This window comes from Anser brachyrhynchus (assembly GCF_964034855.1).
Source record: "Anser brachyrhynchus genome assembly, chromosome: 3".
NCBI lineage: Eukaryota > Metazoa > Chordata > Aves > Anseriformes > Anatidae > Anser > Anser brachyrhynchus.
Genome location: NC_137696.1, coordinates 111,461,936 through 111,487,396, shown reverse-complemented (window position 1 = coordinate 111,487,396; position 25,461 = coordinate 111,461,936). Strand labels below are relative to the sequence as shown.

The 25,461-nt window shown below is 39.8% G+C and overlaps 1 protein-coding gene across 5 annotated transcripts in view; it reads right to left on the bottom strand.

The window, feature by feature from the left end:
- The window catches only part of LPIN1 (lipin 1), a 46,254-nt gene that overhangs the window by 20,507 nt on the left and 286 nt on the right, over positions 1-25,461 (bottom strand). Inside the window, exons 1-11 of one of the 5 annotated variants that reach the window (XM_080588189.1) lie at positions 20,205-23,151; positions 17,113-17,313; positions 15,665-15,760; positions 14,079-14,413; positions 13,566-13,685; positions 7,676-7,805; positions 6,573-6,882; positions 5,001-5,094; positions 3,500-3,687; positions 2,360-2,453; positions 917-986 (exon numbers count right to left, since the gene is read on the bottom strand). In XM_080588189.1, coding sequence (XP_080444315.1) covers positions 917-986; positions 2,360-2,453; positions 3,500-3,687; positions 5,001-5,094; positions 6,573-6,882; positions 7,676-7,805; positions 13,566-13,685; positions 14,079-14,413; positions 15,665-15,760; positions 17,113-17,304 — 1,629 coding nt within the window. In that variant the 5' untranslated portion in view covers positions 17,305-17,313; positions 20,205-23,151. The other 4 variants (XM_080588190.1, XM_080588187.1, XM_080588188.1 and 1 more) reach the window with 4 other exon arrangements.

Below are 25,461 nucleotides of genomic sequence, written 5' to 3'. Positions count from 1 at the left end.
TTGAATAAGAAAGGCAGTTACCCTACATTCTTTTTATTGCCAGTGAAGACCAATATGCACCTAACAAGGTCTGAATCACTCTGTGGAAGTGATCAACAAACATAAATGTAGAGTAGAGTAACTATAGTCCTTCCTGTAGGCACTCAAGTTCGGTGGGGTGAATCCCACCTTTGATGATTACTAACGTGCAGTAAAACACAAAAGAAATCTCTCTCTGCAACATCCTGAAATTCAAAACAGGTTTACCAGATGTTTGGGACTTCTATGATACATTTACTTTATATTGGGATACTACAGTGTAGCTATGCTTGCCTGCATATATAGGTAATGTGGCACTAAATCAGAAAGAACGCGGTGGTAGAGCAAAAATTTCTCCAAAACCCAGAATACTCTAAATTTACGGCAATAGAGATAGAATTTGAATTCACATAGGTCAAACACAAAACGTGCTGGGTTGCAGGTGGCAGAAGGAAAGTGTAGGATCCAAAATGTGTTAAATTCATGGCTAAATAGCACACATTAGTGCCAATGTTGATACTTGCTCCTTTATAAACTTCCACAGTAGAATGTATTTCTGTCCTGAGCATCTCTGTGGCACCAGAATGTAACTGGACGGTTCAATGTGTATAATATAAGCCACCATACAGCTGTCACATAGTCGTAGCTATTAGTCACTGCCACTGTTGTAATGATCTTAGCCTAGGAAATAAAAAGTATTCACAGACCAAATTTAATCCTGTTTATTGAGCTCGCTCTTAGTATAAGCTCAGTGAATGATTATGTGTGAATAGATATAACAGATATGCAGATGCTTTTGTAAAACCACTCCTTTTCTCTGCCATAGTAAATGATGCAACTTAATAAATGGCAGAACGTCACAGCTCCCACTCTGACTAACCTTCATATTCAATCTCACCTTTGGCAAAGGTTTCTGGAATGCCTGCATTGCCAGCAGAAGGGGACCAGCTGTTGTCCAGTTGTAGTACCTAGGCATTCAAGAGAGACAATTACTGCATTTTGTAATCTCAAGGTTCCAATGCACAACCTAGTATTTATCACCTGGTATGTTAAACCCATGAAGCTCCTTTAACTCAGGTCAAACTCTGGCCTGGACCAGCAACAGTAGTCTCACCTTATTCCACAGTATATTCATAGGTACGTATGGCATATACTTTTCAAGAAACACAAGAGAAGCTAGGTCCTTAAGTAGAAATGGTATTTGTCATCCATTCCTTACTGTACTTCATTATCACAACACAAGCTACATTTTTTACGAGCAGGTTTCACTGTTTTTGCATCAAGGCTCTATACAAAGGTTAGGGACTGGAGTCTATAAGGTTATGGTTTTGCTATGATGTGCTGAACACAGCTCAGCTTACGTTGCAGACAGTAGTATCAATCATCTGTCTAGAGCACATGACAGTTAAGATCCTCACTGAGTACTCCTCAACACATCAGCAGGCACATGAACACTACCTTCAAATATCAGAGGACTAAGGCAGGGAAGCAGTAAATGACTCACCTCAGACTGCAGAGAGGGTCAGCTATACACCTCTCAAGTTATCCTTCTCTGATGGAGGAGACAATGTCATCATATACCAAACACATTTGTGATTAAAAACTACTGAATAAGGATGTGCTGGACACATCAGATTTTTATGAGCAATGTCTATAACTAAGGGTAGCCTAACTTCTAACTGCAGCACAACGTCATTATGTCTCTTCTACTCGAAACACAGTATGTGAGCTGCAAGGGGCTGTCAAGTTAAAATATCCTCCATAGAGCTGCACAGGCCATAGTGCTGCACTGTCCAGCAATATAAACGTATGAAATAATGTCTCAGCCTTCCAGAAACAGAAGTCTCATGTTGAGTGGGTGAAGTCTGACAAGTCTTGAAAAGCAATGCCTCCATAGAGGCACGTCAGCAAAAATATTCAGCTTATAGAGACAACCTGCTGGGTACGGAAGGTCTGCAAGCAGACTGCCATGTCCCTGTAAATATTAATTATTCAAATTTACTCAAGGCAAGCCTTAGCAAGTTCACAACCTATTTCATTTTTACTCTATCAATTGAGTGTGAACACTATTAGCATTTAATACTAGCTTCTTGAAATTCAAATTGTGTTAGTTAGCTGTGACAGGTCATCTGAAGCTGCTTTTTCAGTTTAAAGGAGGAAAGGTACGTAAAAGAAGAAGAACCTGAATTCACTGGAGAGCTGACTCTTTCTAGATGAATCTACACTATGAATGCACAAAACCTATTTTTCAGCTATGGTCAAATTGATCTAAGCCACTGAAGTACCAGAAGCAGTGTTTGTATTGTGACAGCAAGAATCATTTCTCCTGAACTATACTTACTTATTTCCAATCTTAACCACGAGGTTAGGGTCATCAATGATAGCAGGATTGTCCACAAACTGCTGATATGTTACTGCATGTTCTAAGAACTCTTCTGTTGGGGAAAAAAATGCATATGTAAATCATACATTTATAGATTCCTGGGATGAACCAACCTCAAAAAATTAGCGTTAACTCAGACACATAGCTTTCCCACCTTGACTACTAGGGTATGAGATCAGCAGTAATATAGAAGCAAGATGTTCAGAAACTCTCAATTTCAGCAGATGCTGAGGGTTTCTTTGTGAGCTGTTGAGTGTCTTCCTCCTTCATAATACAAGCTAAGTAAAAGCTTAGGGATGTAACTGTGAGGAGGAAACTCAGGCTTCTAAGCAAAGTAAAGCAGTACTTTATCATCACTTCCACTGATCCTCTGTCCAAATTAGGAACAGGAACAGGTGGGCTTACATATACGTAAACCCATGGGCAAAAACTTAATAATCACTTCTAAGGCTTACTGCAAAAGGAAAACATCTGTGAGCAAACACCCTTTCCACTAGTTGTGACTCCTTCCACAAAATACCCATAGTTTACAGGTGATTTGAATAACAAACGTAAATCACAATATATTCAATATATTCAAAATGCTTTAAAAACTATCTTCTGAACAGAAATCAATGTAGCATTAGGATCAGGTGGGTTTATGCCTCCATATTACTGCAGAATAAGCATGTTTTAAACCATTTATCTTCACAGTATGCAGCTAGAAGTTTCAAGCACAGAGCACTCTAAATGATTTATCTAAAGAATCACACAAGAACCTGGAGACAGAGCAGGTGTCTGCATTTACAGATCTTTTTCATTTCTGACATGGACAGTGGAGTACTTCCTAGCTATATATATATATATACATATTCCTAGAATACAGCAGATTATTAAAATATGTTAAAATTAGAAGTCCCTTATCAGTTTACATAAAATTTCATAAAGAAATTTTATGAAATAATTTCATAAAGAAATTTTATGAAACTTGTCATTTCAGGGATGGTATTTTCTCAACACATTCCTAGATATAGCCGCAGGAGGGCACTGTTTCCTCGGTCAAGGATGTTAAAACTTGTCTGATAGCACACGCCTGTAATTCAAAAGGTCAGTCAATACCTTTGGTTATTTCTTTGTTGTCAGTAAGGCCTCCACAAAGAGAAATGGCAATGGAGGGCAAATCCCTGATTCCATCTGAGGTGCTTTCAACACCACTGTCAACACCTGAGCTCCCAAAAGACTGCGGAGACTGACTGGCAGACCACGGCCCTGTGTCATTTGTGTTCTTGTTTTGTACATTATCCCCACTGAAAAAGAAGAATCAGACATTCAGTCTTTACATATCCATTCCCAAATTCTCTCCCCTCAACATGCACAGCTTACATCTGATGCATACTTAAGAATACAGAAAAATAAATTTGCTTGTTTTAGCCATAAAATTTAAACAAAGTAGCATAGGCCTCAGGTAACCTTCAAAATTAGATTGCTTCTACTTACTTGCCTAAACCAGTCATATACAGCTCATTTACATGAGAGAGAAAAAATAAGACAAACTGTAAAAGCTTATTAGACAAAATAATACTACTATAAGCAGAGTTTATACTAGTAGAACTGTTCTCACATAGGAAGAATAAATATAGCTTATTCTTGAATTTATATCAATTATATAAACTGGTATCTAAATCCAAAATGAAGGATGTATATGTTTGTATATTTATGTCAAATGTGTATATAAATAAAATACTTTACATATAAGCTATTAAGATCTTTAAAAATTTAAGAAACAACACATAATTATATCCACTTAAAATCTGTGTATAGATGAGATCATTATTACAAAGTGCAGGCTCTTCAAGTTCTGCTTTCCATTCCATTTATATGAATGCATTTGAGAAAGGAATTTGCAATCCAGCCTTTTCCTCTATATTACTAATCTTCCTCTGTTTTATTGAAATGCTAATATTACAACAGCTGAGTTTAAGCAAGAAAGAAAAATAAAATATGCAAGCTGCTTTAATTGTTGCTCAATGACTTTAGTCAAATGACTAGAGTGATGCGGAAAGAAGATTAGAAATTTTAAAAGAGATTCTGATAAAGACTGAAACAAATTGGAAGTTGTATGTTTGGTATAAAATATTTTCATACATAAATCTGTCGTGCATCATTCAAAAATGATTTCCTAACATTCATATTTATAGGCGATCGCCCACAGTAGAACAACGTAAGAGCAATAATTTTATGCTGTTAGCAGTAAGCTATGTTCTTCACAGTAATAAGCAAGGACATGGGGATATATATATCCCATGGCCAACTGCTCTCCCAGGGCATGTGAGTAACACTCACAAACATCAGTGTACATTACATAACAAACCACAATCAATATATGATGCTTAGGTGACCAAAATGGAAAAACAATTTTAAGCACACTTTTTAGGCCCTAATGCCAAGCCATCTGGAAGCTCTAATACTCCTTTCTACAAGCTGAGGTGAAAACAGAAGGAAAATAAAGCTTTGTACTTTAAAAAGGAGGTCTTATCCAGTTCGCATGAACAGTTTAATCTAAATTTGAAAGGAAAAGAGAGCTATTTAAATAGTAGAAATATAAACAAAGGACTTATACTTTTTGGGGAAATAAAGTGCAGCAACTTCTGGATCCATGTCAGTGAGGTCATCTAAATAGACGCCATCAGCACCAAGATGCCGGCTTCGTTTGTCTGTAAGGGACGGCATAAATAAGCCTATTAACAAATATTTTCTGAGTAACAAGCCAGAATTGTTATTGCAATTTAGCTATTCATTTTAGGACTGAGAAAGAAGACAAGTTGTAACACTTTGTGAACTACAGTTGCATTGAGTGGTACTGCCAAAAGTTTCAAACCAAGTTGCTTGCATACACTATTCACGCTTCAATGACACAAACAAGACAGCATAGGACATAATTTGAGACATGCTGCAGCCTCACTGTTCCAGACAAAACCACTGGGAATTAGAAGTCAGTGGTCACTACAGGAAAACAGAAAGAGAAAAACTTTCATAAGCATTTCCACAGGCCTATTATTACTGTAAGTCAATCAAAGCATTTAATCTCCACATAATTAATCTTCAATATCGCCCTGCAAAACAGAAACAACGCAACAGACTATCATCACTATAGTCACTACCAGACTATACCTGGCATGCTGATGGAGACAATTCACTCTTTCAAACATACAGCTGACGTGTTGCACACATGCACCATTGCAGAAGACAAGCGAGACAGCATGGAGCTGAACACAAATCTTCTGTCTTACACTAGCACCAATATGCAGTGCCACCTCTGTTCTGGTGCTGCTGGTAAGTCTAGACAGGTGACTGGTATAAGGCCAAACTTAATTTGGAATTCATTCTAAAAGCCCCAGCTTCTTGCTGTCAGGATTTCCAACATGAAACATCACAAAAGCAATCAGTTTTGTTTTTGTTTTTTTTTTTTTTGTCTTCAGAGATATTGAAAAGCATGTGGAAGAGGCTAAAAAACTTGTATGTTTACTGATAAAAAACATCTGCACAAATCAGGCTTTTATAGAGCTTTCATAAATATAGAATAATTAGAGCTCTAAAACATAACATTTGTAAGTAAATTTCATGTGAAAATTTTAACATCTGGAATAAAATAACATGGGTATAGATCCCAAGAATTTGGAATTTGGAAGCAGAAAAGCAGACAGAATTGTATCTCAAATTCAAAACAAGATGTGTACCAACTAAACACAACTACTGAAATTGCTTACATAAAACAAAACTACCTTAATTTACCTTAATTTACAGCAAATCTGTTGTTCATGCAAAATACATATTACTACTTTGTACACGAATACAGGGGTTCAACAACTATCCGTCCTGCAGAACAACTCCGAAAGTGGTCAAAGCAGGTGAATCAGCAGATGTAAAACGGGCTTCTACCAAAAATGAAATCTCTGAATTCATCAAATATGGAAAAATCCCCAATGAAGGAGAACTTGTGTCTTACTACTTCATTCCTGTGAGCTGCCTGCTCCACCGCTAGGTTTTGATGGTTCTTTTAAAGTTTATTCCTTTCCAGATCTCAAAGTGCCCTAAAGGCACAGATTAATTTATATGACAATGGGGTGCTTTATCACCATGAGATCTAAAGACAAAAATTATACATATAAAAGTGCAGAATCAACAGCTTTACCTTTCTTTCTGGTAGGGGAATCTGTCTTGTCAACTGCTTGGGCTGAGCAAGCTGCAGCTTGTTTTATTTCTTCATTGGCAGGCAACGGTGCTACAGCTGCTCCTGCAGACTCTGTCTCTGGCTTGTTTGTCTCAGCTGGCAAGGGCTCAGTTTCATCAGCAGTTGCTGCATCTGCTTGTCCAAGGGCAGGTAGAGGAGACACGGTGTTAAATTCCTCCACAGGAGCACTCTGGATGACCCGAAAGTGAGTGCTTTCAGAAGGATTTACATCTACCATGCTGGGTTCCTTAGCTTTGATCAGGGAACTGGTCTGTGAGGGAAAATAAACAGACTGCTATAAAGAAACGCTCTTAAAAATGCAACAGCCAGAGTTTTACCTGTTCTGTTCAATTCAAGGATATCAGATTCTCAAGATGATCTTTGCTCCTCTCATCCCAAGGCAGATGTAAGCCCTTAACCTCCCCTTTCCTGTATGAATGCGCTGGGTCAACAGCTACGGTAAGGAGCCAGCCACACCTGACCTGAAGCTGCACATGGCTTCTGTGCAGCATGGGAGGCAACGCTGCTGGCATGCTACAGATCCTGCCAGCTAGCAGGGCCCTCGGAAAAGCCAAAAGGCCTCAGGCTGGAGACAAGCACCAAGCCAGTGGGCTCAGCCAAGAGAGCTGCACATCTGGGCATGCGGAGATACAGAAGCGCAGGTGCTGCCGGACTTAGGCATTCAAGCAGCCAATTTTATTTTTTGTGAATCAAACTGCTAACACCAAGCACCTCATTTCCATCTAAGGCCCTTTATGAATTTCAGTGATTTACCAAAGGGCGTTGGGTTCTATTTTTATACTTCATTTAAGCTTCTAAGTTTTACAGGACTAGGTCTCAGGTACTTTTCCATTTTCTACCATATATCATCTGTGCTGTGAAATGGCACACAGCATTTCTCTGTATCTCCTAAGGAGCAAAATGTAATCTTCTTACATAAAACGTTACAATTTTATATAAAACAGGATCCATTCCCTCTTCAGGAGTCAGCAATAACATAAGCACATTTGGCCTATTAAAGCACAATAGGTGCCATCAGGAAATAAACCAATTACACTGGATACCTTTGTAGCTTGGGGTAGCTCTCCCCAGGCCCAGTGCATGTGTGGATTATTCTTCAGTCCGCTCCTGTCCGTGGGTTTACTGACTAATTCTGAATCACTTTTAGGAGTAGAAGGGCGTGAACCTGAGGGGCTGAAGAAAAACAAACAAACAAATATAAATAATGCTTATTACAAAAATACTGCAAAAATAAAAATAACTGCAATGCACTAAGCACTTTCCAAACCGACATCCACCAGCCCAAAGCATTGAGTATTTTGTATTTATTATCAGCCACATGACAGTGTGAAAGCATGGAAAAACATTTCAAACGGTTCAGGATCTTCTCAGACTGGCAATCAGAGGTCTCATCATCTGTCATTTTTTTAGTGAATGCCATCACAGAAGTAAGCTTTGAGAAGCAGAAAGGGAGGGGACAAGAGCACTGGATGTGAAAGTTTCATGAGGATTTTTGTGGGTTTTTTTTTTCTGTGCAGAAGAGAAGAATGTGAAATGGGGCTGGCACCAGCAGCAGCAGATGAAGAGATGTTAGTATTGTTATAATGGACATGAAGTGCAGAAATGATTCACTCACATCAACAACACACTTTACCCTGACTAAATAATAAATTAGTCTAAGGAATCCAGTTGATTACTTCCTTTTACTGACTTGTTCAGTTCTATCTTCATACACATGTTTTTAGGGAAACCAGCAGGAGCAGTGCACAAAGAATGTGAGCCTTCCCAGTGGAAAAATATTTAACTGTTTGTTTTGCTGCCTATTGGAATATGAAATATTTAATCATTTATTAGTAAATTATCAGTTTGTAGCACATTTTTAATGTGGTGAAGTCAATAATATGATGTCAAGTTAGCCATTAATAAATAACGATTCACTGATTTCAAGGGCAAAATGAAAAATCCTAATTATTTGTTCTGCCTGTCTGCATAATGCAAGTCCTAGAATTTCTCCTGGAAACTCCTGAAGAAAGACCATTATTTTTATTTGAGCCACAACATTTGTGGCTGTGCGAGCCAGACTTTGGTATACTACTACAATCTTGACTTAAAAACTACAAGGAAAAAAAAACAATCCACAACATTTGTGGATCAAAGGTCCAAAGCTGAGCTACCTTCACTGTTAAAAGGCTTCACACATTTAGTCTAAATTCTCCATGTTTGATTTATACTTTCTTCTAGATAAAATGAACACCCAAACCAGCTTTGTTCTCTCAACATAAGGCAGCTTTGTAGAGCTTGCTCAGGAATTCATTCGTCATAGGAAAATAATTACTTTACACTAACATAAAGCAGTTTTTAGAAACCTGTGAATTTCACATCTGAATGTTAGCAACTTAATTATCTCCATTATTGCTGGTTTTTAGATTTGTTGCAGTAGCATACACCTTGAATAGGGGCAAACACAAAAACTCTTCAGCTACAAGTAATTAATTTATCTAACTAAATTGTTAAGATTATAAGAGGACCTAAAAACATCTTCAACAGTGGTGCCCAAGAATTTCAAATATTTATTAGTCCTTAGGATATCACCTACCATTTGACAGATGAAAGAATCGATGGAATATGCTGTAAAAGGCATTTCAAGCTCTTAGGATTCAAGATATGCCTGTTGGGATTTTCAACACCTTTTACATATCCCACTGACAGATCTGCAGGATTTCCAATACCCTCCATGCATCTAGGGCCCACTGAAAGTTTGGAATATAGGAACCTGGGAACTTCAAAAAGTCTCAGCCAGCTATAAGACTTCTACTGCAACTTTAAGCCCCCAAAATCTAGCTTTAAGGAAGTGTTGTCACCACACAAACTAATCTGCGCACTACATACATTTTAACCTTCCAAATGCCTACTGTTTACTTTGAAAAATCTCCAGTTTAGGCTGTGCGGTATATTCATCTCAAGTTCACTTAGCCAGCCAGATAACATGAGAGAATAGAGGCACTACGTCATTTTGGGCTAGAAACTCTGTAGTTTGCAGTGAGAACACCGACCACACACAGAGTGGGGCAGGGAAGAACTCTGCCTTTTCCAGAGTTTTCTCTGAAAATACAATTTCCTTGTACACAAAACTAAGTGGGGAAGAAGCTGGTGTTACTCAGCACCAAGAACCATGATATGTGTTCCCAGCCACACACACGTAAGTGCCAGAAATAGCGTACATTAACACAGATAGAGCTCTGCTCTGAGAAGGCTCCTGCCACAAAAGGTTGCCCCATGATCCAGGCACCAGTCCTGGTTATCGGTTCACAGAAGATACAGCTCAAATATAAGCACGGTAAATCAGGAAGGGGTGAACATCTAACCCCACATCACCCACTCTCCCAAAACAGCGTATACACCAGAGTACATGCTATCTACTGAACTTTCAACTCAAGCACAATTCACATTCTATAAATAATCTTATACAATAAAATACAAGATTTGAGAAGTAGCAGCACGTTGGATCTTCAGAATTGTTTTCAGCTGATTCCTCCTTGGAGCTTGCTGCACAATACTAATGCAACCTCAGGGTAGACCATAATTATCACTGTAACAGCATCTTAATTTAAAAGGTCCATCAAATCAGGCTGTAAACATGCATCCACTAGGCAAACGGTGTAAATTATGTTCCTGCCTGTATAAAAGGATACTAAAGCATTCTTTGTATCTTCTGGAAGACAAGCTGGAATTTCCTATGCCAGCCATTAGCATGGAGTTGGTGGCTTCCCACTGTGAGCTGTTCTACCATTACAGAGAAATAAATACCTTTGCTTTTCCTTCATATGCCATATTGTTGTTTAACACTCAATAGCTACTCTCTCCACCTAATACCCTTCTGGAACAGCAACAGTTTATACATGCAGATGGCAATTATGCCTACTACAGTCTTGCTTGTTTACTTCCTGTTTGTATAGTTCTGCTTCCATATGTGATGCCAGATGTCTCCTTTATCTGCTCAGGGACTATTTCAGCTGCTATTTCCTTCATACTATTGCCACCAAAGTAAAAATCACACTGAAGACTAATAAAGCTCACAATCACATTCCTTCAATTTTCTTTGCTCCATTAGTTCAAATTAAATCTTGGATTAATGTGACACTTACACAAGGTGTCGATAAAGCTGAATACCAAGTCTGTGCAGGATTTGCAATCCAGTGAATAGTAATCTGTACAGACTTCACTGAATCAAAGACTCAGGGATTTTATTTCTTACATCACTGAGACATTTGTATCTCAGGCTGAACTACGCCTTGACTTTCATGCAATTCCTCTGTCCTTAAGTTAGGCACTGGCCCAACAAAAATTCTCTCACCTTCCACAGATTGCTGCAGACACTGCAGATCAAACTAGAGCCACCAGTCCTGTCAACGCTGCATGAGAAAGAAGGGCAACCTCAGCTCAGTCATTTAGACCAGCACATCCAATTCATATCCCATAAACACTGAATATTTGTGTCCCAGACTTGTGTGTTCCTTCACACAACCTCTGCATGCCCTGAATGTAACCTGATGTCAAAGACAGGAACTTGGCCTGTGACTGGCAGCTCTGCAGCAACACACCATGCTGATCTCAGCAGTGTTTCCTACTAAAAGCAAAGACAGCAGTGTGACCTGAAGAAGAGTTCTGCCTTGACTAAAGTCAAATAAACTAGGAAAGCGGACAGAAGGAAAGAGGTTTACCTCATGTACATATCACAACAGTAGCTGAGAGCCTCTGAACTTCATTTGGGGTGGCCATAGCAGTGTTTCTTACTTCACAGAGGAAAACAGTTGCAGACACAGACAAGTTACTTCGGCACTTTAGCTGTATGTCTACACTGCAGGACTCCTGAGCAAAGTTCACAGAGCCATACAGGAGACATCACTGCTCCAGGCCTGCACTTGTGCGCCTGCCCTACCTTCCCATTACAAACACTGAGGAGAATGTTCTTGATTACCCCAGGGTCTCACCTCAGCTTGGTGCTGCTACGTGGTCAGGCTAAAGAGAGCAGATCTACAAGCTGGGAAACCCTCAAGATTATCAGTTTTGATACAGCCTTAAGCACCTAGTATGGCATCAACATTGAGATAACGACCAGCTTAGCTCAATTTATTACTCAGAGCTTCCCGAGCACTAAAGAAGAACTGTAGAGGTCATGTTCAGACACATACTTTAGACGGCTTAACTTAGTTGCTGTAATGCCTACACTGACTTAATGGAGAGAAAGGGCCTGGCTGCAGAACCTTGACATACCTTGAATTTAAGAAATTATAAAAATGTCCGTACCCGCTTTCAGCTCTGTAAAAGAGAGTCCACAGCCAAAGGAAGCCGACACTACAGCGAGGGCACTCGAGTTCTTCCTTTTTGTTTATTTGGTGTTTTTTTTGATATCATGTTAATCAACTTCAGTTTTAACCCTGGTTTGCTTTGTCCTGATTTTACATTAGCCACCCCCCTTTCATCGTATGATTCATCAAGGCAACTTACTTCCCATCAGTGCTCACAAAGAAGCAAGCAGAGGACATGGTTTTCAATGTCACTTTTTCTAAAAGTGTCTGGGTTAGCAATAAGTGCAGTTATAAGTTCAGCAAAGTTCATGTGAAATTAATGTGTCAAGAGTGTATTAACATGTTAAAAGGATTAAAGAGCAGCACAGAAAAGAGGGAGAACAACTGTTCTACCTGTCTGGAGGAGAAAAGTGAGAAGATTGATGAGGACAAGAGTTAGATAGGCCTCCATCTGCCGGAACAGTGAGAAGAGAGGATTGCCCTGTGCAATCTATAGGCTTACTGGACAGCACAACATGTTGGTAGGAAAAAAAACAGGGTGTCATTATTCACAAGTGCTAATTAACACAAGCGCTTTGTGTATTAGCTACATGAACGCGTGAATCTAGAGTTTTCAAAATCCAGAATATCACAATTCAAAAACAAACAGAACGTACAGTTCAAAGAGCCACAGAAGGGGCAGGGTATTGATACATGTTATCACCAAACTAATGAAGCTGATCTCATTAAGCTCTACAGTCAATGGAGAAAGCTTATTTTGAATTGCATTCCAGAAGATCTAAATTAAGCCCTTGCTCTGAAATCATCTCCTTGCTCTCATTTCTTCCATTCCTCACCCACAGAGGCAGTGTATTGAGGTAAGACTTACAACAAAGTCTTATAAATACCGCCCCACTCCAACAGTCTTTGTGAAGATGTGGGGCACATGCACAGCCGCATAAGCACACACTCTTCATTTAGATTATAATGCAGTGTAACTGACGTCAGGTGAAGAACTGTCCATTTTTCACAGTGTTCCACAGACACAAGAAAGGAGATCCAAACTGATCTGCTTTGACATTAGATGATCTTTAAGGTCCCTTCCAACCGAAAGGTATACACATGCACACAAATGCACATACAGGAAAAAGTACGCAAGTTACTGTATGTGTTCTTTCACATAATAAATATTTTCTATCTACCATTGCAATTCATTAGATTAGCTTTAAAAATGGACACCAGAAGCTCATATTCATGTTCATTAAAAAACAGTATTTTTATACATCAGCTCTGATTTTGCAAGGAGTATACACAAAGTACCAAATATTTACGTCTGCACTCACTGAAGTCCTTAAAAGGTATGTGTATCAGGCAAAGATTCAGCTTTCATAAAATGATCTTCCTCTCTAAAGTACTTATATGCAAGCAGTGAAATCAACAGATATAAATATTGTTTAGAATTTGTGGGCTTGCACTTGTATGTATGCATTTGTTGAATCAACGACAGAGTTAACCTGAAGTTGTTGTACGCCATCTGATTTCATCTAGCAGCTGACAGTGACCATGTTTGATAACAAAATTTTCATAAGACTTCATACAGCACTAGCATAAAAGAAATTAGTGGAAAGAGGACGGCAATCTAGAACTGTACTATCACAAAAATTACCTTTGAAGAGGAGACCATTCTCCATCTGAATGAGGATAAGATGAAGACTGAGAATATGTAGAAACTACCGGAGCCTTTATGTCAGATACTTCATCAACAAACACATCTGGAACAGGGATCCTAGGTACAGGGAAAGACATGACATTTAAAAACCATACTTGATTACTCAACTGTTACATATTCCAGGAGAAAAAAAGCAAACGGACAAAAAAAGAACACTAGTGCAGAAAAGAATTAGTCTAACGTGAACTAAAGAGATAAAGAGATAAATGTTATCTGATTCACACCTTCTAATGCACAGCGTGATTGCACATTGTTTTTGTTTTCAGTGTTATTTTCACTATTTTTGTCAGTGGCATTCCTGATAGCTTTCTAGCCCAAAGCTTTTTCTTAGAGAAACATGTTCATCAGCCATGTGTACTGACATATACAGAAATTGCTGTCAGAAGGTACAGAATAGAACATAAACCTAACATTAGGTTTCTATTATGTATCTCAATTCCGCTGTAATACCTTGAATTGTCCAATGGTTCCTTTTCTTCCTCAGAGCTAATCTCTATAGGAAACATGTCTTCATCTTCTGACGTGTCTCCATTGTCTTCTCTTTTTAAGCTGTCTATTTTATGAGTAGATTTCCTCCTCTTTTTCCTCCTTTTTTTCACAGAGTTACAAACTGGAGATGTTTCAGTACCAGGCTGGGATCCATGAGCTTGGGGTGATACTTGTGAGGACGCACTGTTGTCCAGGTTTCTTATCCTGTCAATAGAGTTTCTCTTCAGCTGAGCTTCCATTAAAGCAGTTCCCTCAGATATAATAGGGGATGTAGAGAGATGGTAAGGAATTACCTCCTGAGGAAGCAAAAATCCAAAGCATGCAACATATTAGTTCCTCTGCTAGTCATAAATCTAGTTTTAAATTCTATGCACAATCACTGAAAGTCATTTACTCTTCAGAAAAGTAGCTAAGATCTGGCATCTGGATGCTCAGCATGATCCTATAGCACATGGCAATTGTTCCATAGCTGCATCTCCCTAAACAAGCCAGGAACAATACTCTTAACAAAGAGGATCTAATATTAGCCAGTTTGTGTCATGAGTCTCTATTCACCTGATGCCAGATACAGAGCAGAAACAAAATCCTACTTTTTAACACGAACATTTTGTAAAATCCAATTCTCCTTCACGACTCAGAGGAAGATACTGGTCAAGGTAGGTCAGCAGTTTATAACTAGGCCAAATGAACATTCTCTTATGCAGTAATATACGTACACAACTCTAGACACAAATGGAAGCATTTCTAGCCTTTTTCAGTCACCAAATAACTGTTAGCACATAGAAGACTTTATAAAGATATAGAGATGAAAACTCCCCATAGGCAGAAATCTCACCTGAAACCAGTAGTATTGTACTCAGTAGAAAAATTTGAACACTCATCCCACTTTGGCTAGTAACAAACATTATTGGGAATATCTGAAGCGCAATGCCTTTAAAGGGCTTTTTCTATGTTAGATTACATTACATGTGAACTACTCAAAACTAGTATGACCATAACTAACAAAGACTAGTACTTAATCACACAGCTCAACAGCAGCATTCTCCTTTAAATGTAATTCCGCATGAATAGTAGTTGTAAGATCACATCTTTGGTGAGTACCAGAATTACTAGAATTACTCTGTGCGCAGAAGTTTAAAATGCATGTGCACTTTATATTGGCAGTCTGCTGAGTGTATGCGTTCAAAGCAAAGGTTCCGCAAAAAATAGGTCCATGGGAATATCATCCTCTGTTGCACATATATTTGGATCGTATGAACTGTGTACAAGTTATTCTGTTCACACACTGACATGCATATAAACTCTGATATTTTTAGTTATGTGACTACTTTCTTCAGATTGTTCCAACCTCAGCAACTCAAAAAATAAATATATATATTTATCTATAAAAGCTGTATGGTATTGAATTTCCATAGCAGAAAAATGTCCAGAAACTTTCAAAATTATAAAATGGATAAAGATATGTTCTTCAACAAAATTCCTAAATTCAAAACTGATTTTGATGAGTTAAGCATTGAATTTTAACCAACTAAAATTTTGACTCTTACCTTATCATTATCCATCTCCTGAACAAAAAAGGCCTCTCCATTGTCTCCTAGTTTCATGTGCAAATCTACAGCCTCTCCATTAATTTCTATGTCAACCTGGAAGAAATTAACATTTTCTTTAAATGAAAATAAAGTTTATGGTATACAGTTTCTGTTCAGCTGTCCTACTATTGTCACAGGACAAATGCTTCTCAGAGAAGCATAGGAAACCATGTAATAAACACAAACTCCTCTGTTCCTCTCCTCACCCCTTCACAAGGCCATCAAATGTCAGTATGTTGTCCGAATTTGTTCAGCTCACCGCTGTCTTGCTCCTCTACTCAGGAAGGTATATATCCATTACACAAAGTCCTGAATCTTTTTAAATGTAATTCTGGATGCTTCACTCATCACATAAATCTTTTCTTCCTTTTAATTCATAGCCTAATTTTGCATCGTGCAAAAAGTACTTCCACTTGGAAATTCTTAATATCCTGCCTTTCAAATTCATTAGACAGACACTACGAGAAGCACAAATAAAAACTGATTTATATTCTCTACACAATTCACATATTGATTTTTTTCCACACATCTACCTCAATGCTGTACAGCCCCAACCATTTCCATTTCTTCTCAGGAGGATCTCTCTCTTTGCCTATAACCATTTTTGCCACAAAATCCATTTTCACAGTATTTTGGGGGGCACTTGGACAACCCTACATTTATGTTATATTTCAGGACACAGGATATTCTTGGCATATTAACAATTTCAACTTTTATCCATCCTAAATATTTGTATTCCTTTCTAATTCATGTAAAAATTGAACAACGTGCATGGTGACATTTGAATCTTTCTGCTGAACAATTATAGTTACCATCAGAACTCAGACTATATGTAGTTACACAATATTTCCTAAAATAATCTGTCCTGCTTTAGTCACTGGCAACTTCTCATCTGATATCATGTTGCCAGGTCATTCAGCTTGATTACATTTATCTAAAGTCCCCACAGCTTTTTCTAGCTTCAATTGACTTTAACATTCTGTTATCTGAAAATATTACTTCAATATTAATTCCCTTTTTGTAACTATCGATACATGTGTATACACATGTATACAAAGGGATCTTAATACATAGTTAATAATGAAATTGAGTACATACCCAAATTAGCACATTCAAAATTTTGCTCTACCGAAAATAAATCACATAATTATTTCTTTTTTAATTTTTATTACAAATGTCTTTTGTCTATTACAATGTCTTACATTGTCTATGACAATGTCTTACAAATTACACTTTGAAATGCAATAATCTGTAACAACCATTTTAATTGAAGCTTCCCTCAATTTAAGCACATTGTAAAGACTGTCTAAAGAAAACCTTGACTAGCATACCACAAAACATTCAGTAACTCATGCCGTTCCAGTCAACCCACACACAGAACATACCAATGGTGTGCATTTTCTTACCACTTTCTCCCTAGAACGTAGAACTCCCATTTTCCCAAAGCGTACATGGAAGGGGGAACACTGAAGATTTCCATCTGGCTGACGTACAACGATTATATCTATACATCCCGACAACGTGGCTGGGTTTAGTCCCTTATAGAGCTCCTTCACAGTTACAAACACTTGCCCTGCTAACTGTCCGACGTAATTCATGGTTTGGACCTGAAAAGCAAAAGATAAACAAGGTTTTGTTTCCTGCTTTATATTTTAGAGACACTTGAGACCAAGATATTTCAGATCCCAGCAATGGGTTTTTCTTTTGTTTCACGAATTAATAACTTCACATAAAATCAGGATTTCCAACCTGATTTATTTTCAGCTGACGTGTAGAGAGCTATTGAAAGGCAAAGGTAAAAAGAGACCTTTTAACTCAGAGAATTATACAACTTTCAAAAGTTCATAAAATTAGTTGCATTCAAAACCTCCGTCAGACTTCTAGACTCTGCAACTCATAAAAGTTTCTAATTATCTCTGAAGAGAAAAGCATTACTTCCAAAATAACATCTCCTCCTATCAATTATTGTGCTCTCAGCATGCATATACTTTTCTTGTGTATTTCTACAGGCTTTTAAGGGCAGGGCAAGTGAATGGTTTCTAATTTTCCACTACATTAAAGGCAAAGACTATTCTCCCATTTTACGGGATTTCTCCAGTTAAAAGATTATGATAAGTCAGACACAAAATGGATACACGTTAAGGTTTGACAAGCAACCTTCACTCCAGAACTGCCAAACATTAGAGTGCCGTCTAATGCAACTTTACCATTCTTTTAAAACAGACTTTTAGTATCAGCAGGTTTATTAAAAATTAGGCATGTGCTGATGGATGAAATGGTTGGTTGGCTGGCTTTATTTCCCCTGCTCATGGATTTGTTTAGCATAGTTTCCCGCTTCTGCTCTGTTAATGCACATCCTGTTTATGCTCTGTTAATACACACACTCCCCTACACGAGACAGGGCACATACTTAGGCACTCAAAAATTCAAAAAGTCTTTTAAGGCCTCTCAGAATATGAACGAATTTGAGCAGATACCCTCCAGAACATTGGGGACTTTTAATGTCTATTATCTCCCTTATTTTTCCAACGCTTCTTGCAGATTCTGAGCTACTGCTTTCAGGGAAGTCCTTATGCGCTCGGTATAACACACATGCTTCACCTCCAAGTTCTCTGCTGAGCTGTACATCACCTGGAAATCAAAAAAGAGACACTCGCAGGGTAGGCAATGGTAAAACTCCTGCTGATGGGCATGAGAACAGACCTGAGCTCAGAGCCTGAGAGACAGTCCCTGCACTGAGCTCACGGCATGGGTTAAGCAGCAGCATCTGCAGCAACACAGGCTCTCTTTCAGTTCTGTTCCCTCAGAAACAACAAAAAGATACAAGTGTGAAATGCTGTGAAAATAGCTCCAATTTTTAACAGGGATTTTTATTTAGAAACAAACAAACGAAAATGATACAATGAAGGTACTACCACGGAAAATTGTAAAGTGAGGAATTGTGATAATTAAGGCTGGTCCTTTCATGCATAACTGTTCTAATTAATTAATGATCACCTGTTTTGTTTTGTTCTTTTTCCAGCAGTCCCTCCACATCAGATGAAACACAGCTTTGTTTTCTTGTGTTTCTATGGCAATACATAAGCGCCAGGACACAAACCATGTTCTGAAGGGAGAATTATTTATGTTCCTTTGGGCTTTATGTAGTCATCACTACACTGCTGCTGAAAGTGATGATGCTCCCCCAATTTGACAGTTGGGAAATGGAATCTCAAAAAAATTAAGATTAAAACTAGGCACTAACTTTGGAGACTGAAGTGACTTTTTCAAAGTATTTAGCATTACAGAAGATGCTAACTGCTGAAAGAAAGATGCCTAAATACTCCTTGGTGAAGCGTTTCCTCAGAGCCCATACTCAGGCATCTAGAAAGTGCCACCTACTGAAAAGTCAGCATGGGAAGACTTCATGGCAGGAAGAGTCATCATATTCAGTTCTCCAGCGTTCAACTAGCAGCAGCACTGCTGGGCTCCTACAATTCATACGTTAGTAACATACTTTCCTGAATGCAAATCCAGCAGTGAGCTGTTTCACAGAGAACCTTAACTCATGACACACCCTATGCTGTGTCACAGACTCACAGAAGCACAGGTCAGAAGGGACTTCTGGAGGTCACCTGCTCCAAAAGGGTGCTCAAAGGAGGGTCAGCATACACCAGCTTGCCCAGGACCTTGGTCCCACTGAGTTCCCAGTGTCCTCAGGATAGAGATTTCACAGCCTCTCCAGGCACCTGTCCCCATGTCTCATTGTCCTCACAGTGACAATTTTCTCCCTAATATCTCATCAGAATTTCCCAAGTTGCAACTTTTGTCCATTGCCTCCTGTCCTGTATCTGTGCACCTCGAAGAAGATGCTGGCTCTGTTTCCTCTGTACCCCCCAACAGGTAGCTGAGTACCCTGAAGACAAGCAAAACGAGCTCTCCCTGCCTCTCCTAAATGTCAGGAGCTCCGATCCCCTAATTATTTTGGTAGCCCTCATCTGAGCTCTTTAAAAAGCAGGCACCGCACGCACAGACCTAAGTTCAGAAAAGAGCCTCCAGAGTTAACAGATATAAGCAAATTTTTAAAATCACCTTTGCTTTGGAAAAATACTTCAGTTTCTATGTGGCATTTTTCTAACCTAAAGCACAGTAAGAAACAGATTTCTTACTGAGCTAACATTAAACTTAAAGATGGCTACATTTAGACTCAAAATTACACGGTGTAGGTCACTCCTGTTAATGCTTGGTCTGCATACACAACAAAATTTCTAGGTGCAGCACGGCCACAACTTCCTTTTCCTTGGTGGGGAAGGACCTGCTGGGACAGCACATGCACCCCACTCTTCAGGAGGGTTATAGACAAAACAAAACAAACCAAAGGGCTCATGCTTCATCCCAACAAGTCACACCAGCAGGTCTCCTGATCTCCTAAGCAGAGACTTCTGCAACTATTCTTGCTCGTGACAAATCTTAGCCACAGTGCCTGCCCTGTCTCAGGACACAGAAATTATTTTTATACCTGTGAATTCAAAATTAGACACTACCCTCTGAGGCCCGCAGGCACAGCACTGCTTGCTTCCTCACAGGGGAAGTCCTTCAAAAGTGCCACGTCCAAAGGGCCAGCCGGTGGTGTACACTCCTGTCAGGCTCAACCTGGCCTGTGCAATAAAATCACCACAGAATTAAAACAGACTGGCAGTTAATCACATAAGCCCCGTTTCCTCAGGAAAACACACAAAAATTATTTTATATTTCCAATGTAGGGAACAAAAGATGCTGGAGTTTTAATGCGGGATAGGTCAGAAACGGGACTGTGAGGGGGGTGGGCCCTTTGGCCTAACTTTTACACAAGCCAACGAAAGCTGAGATTGTTTGGAGTCTGGAGTTTTCGAGTTTATCCTCTGAACCTAAAGTCAGCCCATACTATGTCAGTACTCCAGGAAACCAGCATTCCTCAAACCCCGGCGAGACTGCGTGTGGTTTTGGAGCAGCATTTTACTCCGGCTGCTCCAAGAAGTCTTTCACTTACTAACCAGGCGGCAGCAGCTCCAGCAGTAAACACGGGTTTACGTCATGGCTTTAACCCCCACTGCCTTCTTAATTAGACAGAATTTAGCAAAACTTGGTTCTCATACCATCGAGGCAAGCTAGTGGACAAAGCATAAAATATTTTCCTGTGCTGGGAAAATTCAGAATCTTTCTGATCTAAGCTTACAGCAAGTGAGAGCAGTCTGTACAGCTTCTGTCACGATTACCAAATGCGCTGAGTCTCCTCGTCTTTGCCAGGAGACTCTCCACTGCCCTACATTATGCATCTGTTATGAAATTAGAAGTACTTTCTAGTATCATTTTTTATGTCAAATTAACTACCATCCCCTGCCAGGAGGCTCAGGAAATTTCCAACCCTTTTGAATGTTAAAGACAGCAGTCATTTTTCAGATTTGATCATCTCGTGGAAAAATAAGCAAAAGATAAATAGCTAGGTGTAACTTACTACTTTACAAATTTATTAACTTAGTTAAGAGTGACCTAACAAAGTTAATTCTTCAAGTCCCTGCTCTACTGGATGCCTCATTTAGTTCAAATGTGCCACCATCTAGATCATCTGCTTCTTCCATACAAGTACCCCAGACTGCCATAATTCCACTGGAAAAGCTGGAAATTGTACCCTTCCTGGCCCACTTTTTCCAGCCCAGCTCTTCTCCATACCATTTCCAGTTTCTTTGCTTTATTTTCTACAATAAGACACTGACAGTTATTGGAATCAAAGATATCTTTTGCTTTTGCAAGAGCCAGCATTTCCTCAGGTGCCACAACACAATGAATAATGCATCTCCAAAAGACATCTGAATTATTTTGGGATATGGGTGCTATTTGACATGCTCCAAAGACAGACAGCTTTTGAAGAAACGTGATTTAGGTAGCATAATATAAGGATAACTAAAAACTGGAACACGCTTCCTCTGGAGCGTATGAAAACTCCAGTACAGAAAATTTTGAAACCAGGACAGACAAACATCTGCTGGGACCGGTTCAGGCAGAGGCAACCCTCATCTTTGGGACAGAGATTGTCACTGTGTCCATGTCCGAACCACATCACACCACAGATACAACCATTACCATTTGATCAGCAATGAATCGATTTAAACTACAAAACCTGCTTTTGGTACATTTTTGGCACACCAGCAGTTCTCAGGCACACAGGCCTAGCAGTTAGTCCATCAGCAGTAGCAGTAGTTAAGGTGCACTGGAGACCACTCCCAAGACCAGCTGAGATGCAGTTGCCTTCTTTTAAAGGTTAAGAGAGCTTCACAGAATAGCTGTGAACAGAGTGTGCTCGCTGGTCCAGCCACCAAGCACAGCCTTTGGCACCGTTTCAGTCATTAGCATGGAGGTAACATTTAGGTCCCTTCCAACCCTTTTGCCAGGGCTCTGCAGTCCAGACTGTGCTCTGGTTTTGCAGGCCATGAGAGGAACATTTGTAGCTATGGTAAATGTAACACAAACCAAATGGGTTTTATGTTACAAAGCTCAAGGAAAAACATCAGATACGGACGTATCTTTTGGTTATGCTTTTAATACATTAGGTCATGATGAGACCCTGGTCCACAACTGAGGCACAAAACAAATCGACTTTTCCTGAGAACTTTTCCTTACAACTTGCAAAACGGTGAATGGGAGCCAAAACTAATGAGCCAGCGTTCAGATAAAATAAATCACTGCAGCTCTGCCTCTGACGCCGAAATGATGACAGCTTTACAAGCCTGGTCCGTCTGGTCCCCTGGTCTGCCCTTGGTTTCTGTTTTGAAGATGTAAAGCTTGAGAGAGACTGGACTGCACTTAGGGATCAGACTTTGGCCCCTTTCAGTGAATTATTCCACTCGCAAAGTAAGTGGCAACATTTAAGAGACTCCTAGGTAAGTGCTTACTGCTACTGTTTTATTATGCACTAAACATTTCTTTCCTTGACTCTGAAGCAATCCAGTCTGTTTGCAGTGTTGAACACCAACTCCCTCTACAGCAGTTAATGGAATTCTTCTATTGCCGTATTCTTTACTGTGACAAACCTTATCAGAGCTTACATTCTAAAAAGATTTATTATAAAAACATAGGGAAGAGAAGGAAATATTTTAGATGAAGATTCCCTAGAGGGATTTTTTTTCAAAATTAAGATAAACCCTTCATGTCTGTACAGCGGTCACAGTAACGACGACTTCTTAGCTACAAAAGTTCATAAAAACCAATGCTCTACTTTTTTAAAAGAGGCATTTCTATTCATTAGTGAATGGTCAGCATCTTGTGAAATCACCAGCGCTGTGTGACTATCACAGTTAAACCTTTTAATTTCTGGTTGGAAACTGAAAATCATTAGTAACTTTTGAAAGCCTTTTTTCTTTACTACCTTGTATACCCAACATCGATCCAACCCAGGGTCACTGCCATGAATCTCAATCCCACTTTTTTGAATAAAATCCCTGGCAGAACCCAAAAGTTGCACCTGTGTCTCTCAGAGCAAAATCAGGGCCTGGATTTACCTTCTCTAGAGCAACAGTGAAGACACTGTGCAGGACTTGAGCAAGCCTCAGTTTAGGTCCCTCCTTTGCTACAGGATTCAGCCATCATCTTGTCCAAGTTACTGAGGCTGAGATCTAGAGGACAGTTAACTCCGACCGGTTTCAAGCGGGGTCTATCAGTGTGGCTATATCATGTGGCAGCACGCCAAGCTCATCCGAGGAAGACACAGCCGAACATTCTCCTTGCACATTTTTGTCCTGGGAAAGGAAACCTGGACACACAAGCTGGAAGGGAGCCAAAAGCAGCCACATTCCTCATATGGACGAGCTGTGGGGGGAGAACTCCAGAGCACTCTGCTGGGCAGTGTGGTCCTGGTTGTTTTGTCCATAGGACAGCAGACTCTAGCACAAATCTGAATGTGTGCATTTTTTTTCCAGACTTCATCACAGTCACAGCGGTCTGAGCCTGACCACATTCCTGCAGGTGATTTGACAATACTTCTCATCAACTGGGGACAGGTGCAATTCACTTGCCCATCCCCAATCAGAAAGCACCATGCAGCTGGCTCAACACCAGAGTAAGAGCATTTTGCTTCCTGCCAGCAGAAATACTTTAGGCATGGGATTATTCCGGGCTTAATTCTATTAGGAACTATTTGACTCCTATTCCAAGTTAGCCATGCACAGTGCCAAAAACTGCAAGTTCTTATAATGGCCACTGAGTCAAATGGATCAAATGTCAAACCTCTTCCAAGCTGCTCATCTCTCCCAGAACCTGCTCGCTCACCCAGGCTCACACCCAGACACAGACTTTGACTTTCAGGTGACTCGGTTCTGGTATTGCTAAAGATTCCACCACCGCCTTCACTACAATAACTGAAACATTATCTGGTCCAATACTTGATAAAGGTCCCGTAAACGGTAGGCTATTCTCTTGAGAGCAGCTGAAGTCACAGACTCAAGCTAAAGACTCAAAACCTGTAATGAATCCTCACATGTAAACAGAGGGAGGACTAGCCTCTAGTCCCACAGTCAGGGTGGCTATATCCAAGAGAACTACTTCATGACCAGTTTAAGTCTATGACCGTGGTCACCCACCAACTTCCCAAATACTCCCAATTCTCCCAGTCTTTCCCTGGTATCAGCACTGAAAACTAACACCACCAAAACCATACAAAATGGACTGACACCTGCTTGGTACTGCACAGATAGAATCAAACTTCACAACAAATTGAAAGTACAAACTGATCCTTAAAACCAAGGACTTTTGAAGTAACAAGTTAATATATTGTAGGTCACGTCTTGTGCTGCTCTATTGTATTGTTCTGATGTCAGAAGAGGAATATAAATCAGAGTGGAAGCACAGCAGTAGCTCCACTCCATGCTGATACCTCATGTGACTCAGTGTCATTTCTTTCAGTGGGATTGGAAAGTAAGTCCATTCTTTGAACTATACAAGTGTTTTCACAGCTTAAAGTCAGCTCTTAGGATACTTCAAATACTTTTTGCGATTGCCGAGTCTGTGTGTTCATAGATAAACAAACATGTACACCTGCACATCCACTGGTATGGAAAAGGGCCAAAGACTGACACTTGCCCAACTCCCTTAAGTAGATGTTATCAGGTGGTCTGTCCTCTGAAATAAAGCTATCAGAAAAGCAGAGAGTACCTAAAACCAGCAGAAGCTGTTTTCATGGCTTGATGCCTAAAACTAACATCACTGAATCCTTCCTATTTTATCTTCTTCGCTGTCTCCCACCTTTTCTCCAGTTTCGTTGATGGAATTAGGCTCATTTTACTGTAACAGAAGCATGTCCGTCCGGCTTCTAACTGGATACACTGATGGCAGCAAAACCTTAGACACTAAACATCTGCCAGTATTTTTTTTTTTCCTAAGACAGCACTGACACAGTTAAAACCACCGAGAAAACAAACAAAGCACACCAAAACCCTCTCCGGACCAAACCAAATCAGAGGTTAATGGGCCTATCGAGGCTGATGACTTTACATGCGAAAGGAGGAATAATTTGCTGGTTGGCCTGCAGCATCAGCGCTGGGCTCCCCTTATCGGCACAGGCCTCTGCACAATTCCTCTTTCTGACGGCGATAACAAAAACACTGCACGGTTTTGTCCCTTCTGCAATCCCCGAGCCTCCCCGCGGCTGCTTCCCTCCTTCCCTCCTAGCACCGTCGCCCCACTCCAAAAAGCAGCAAGGCAAAAAGCAGCTGCCCAGCGGGTAGCGGGGAGGCAGCTGCGGGTCC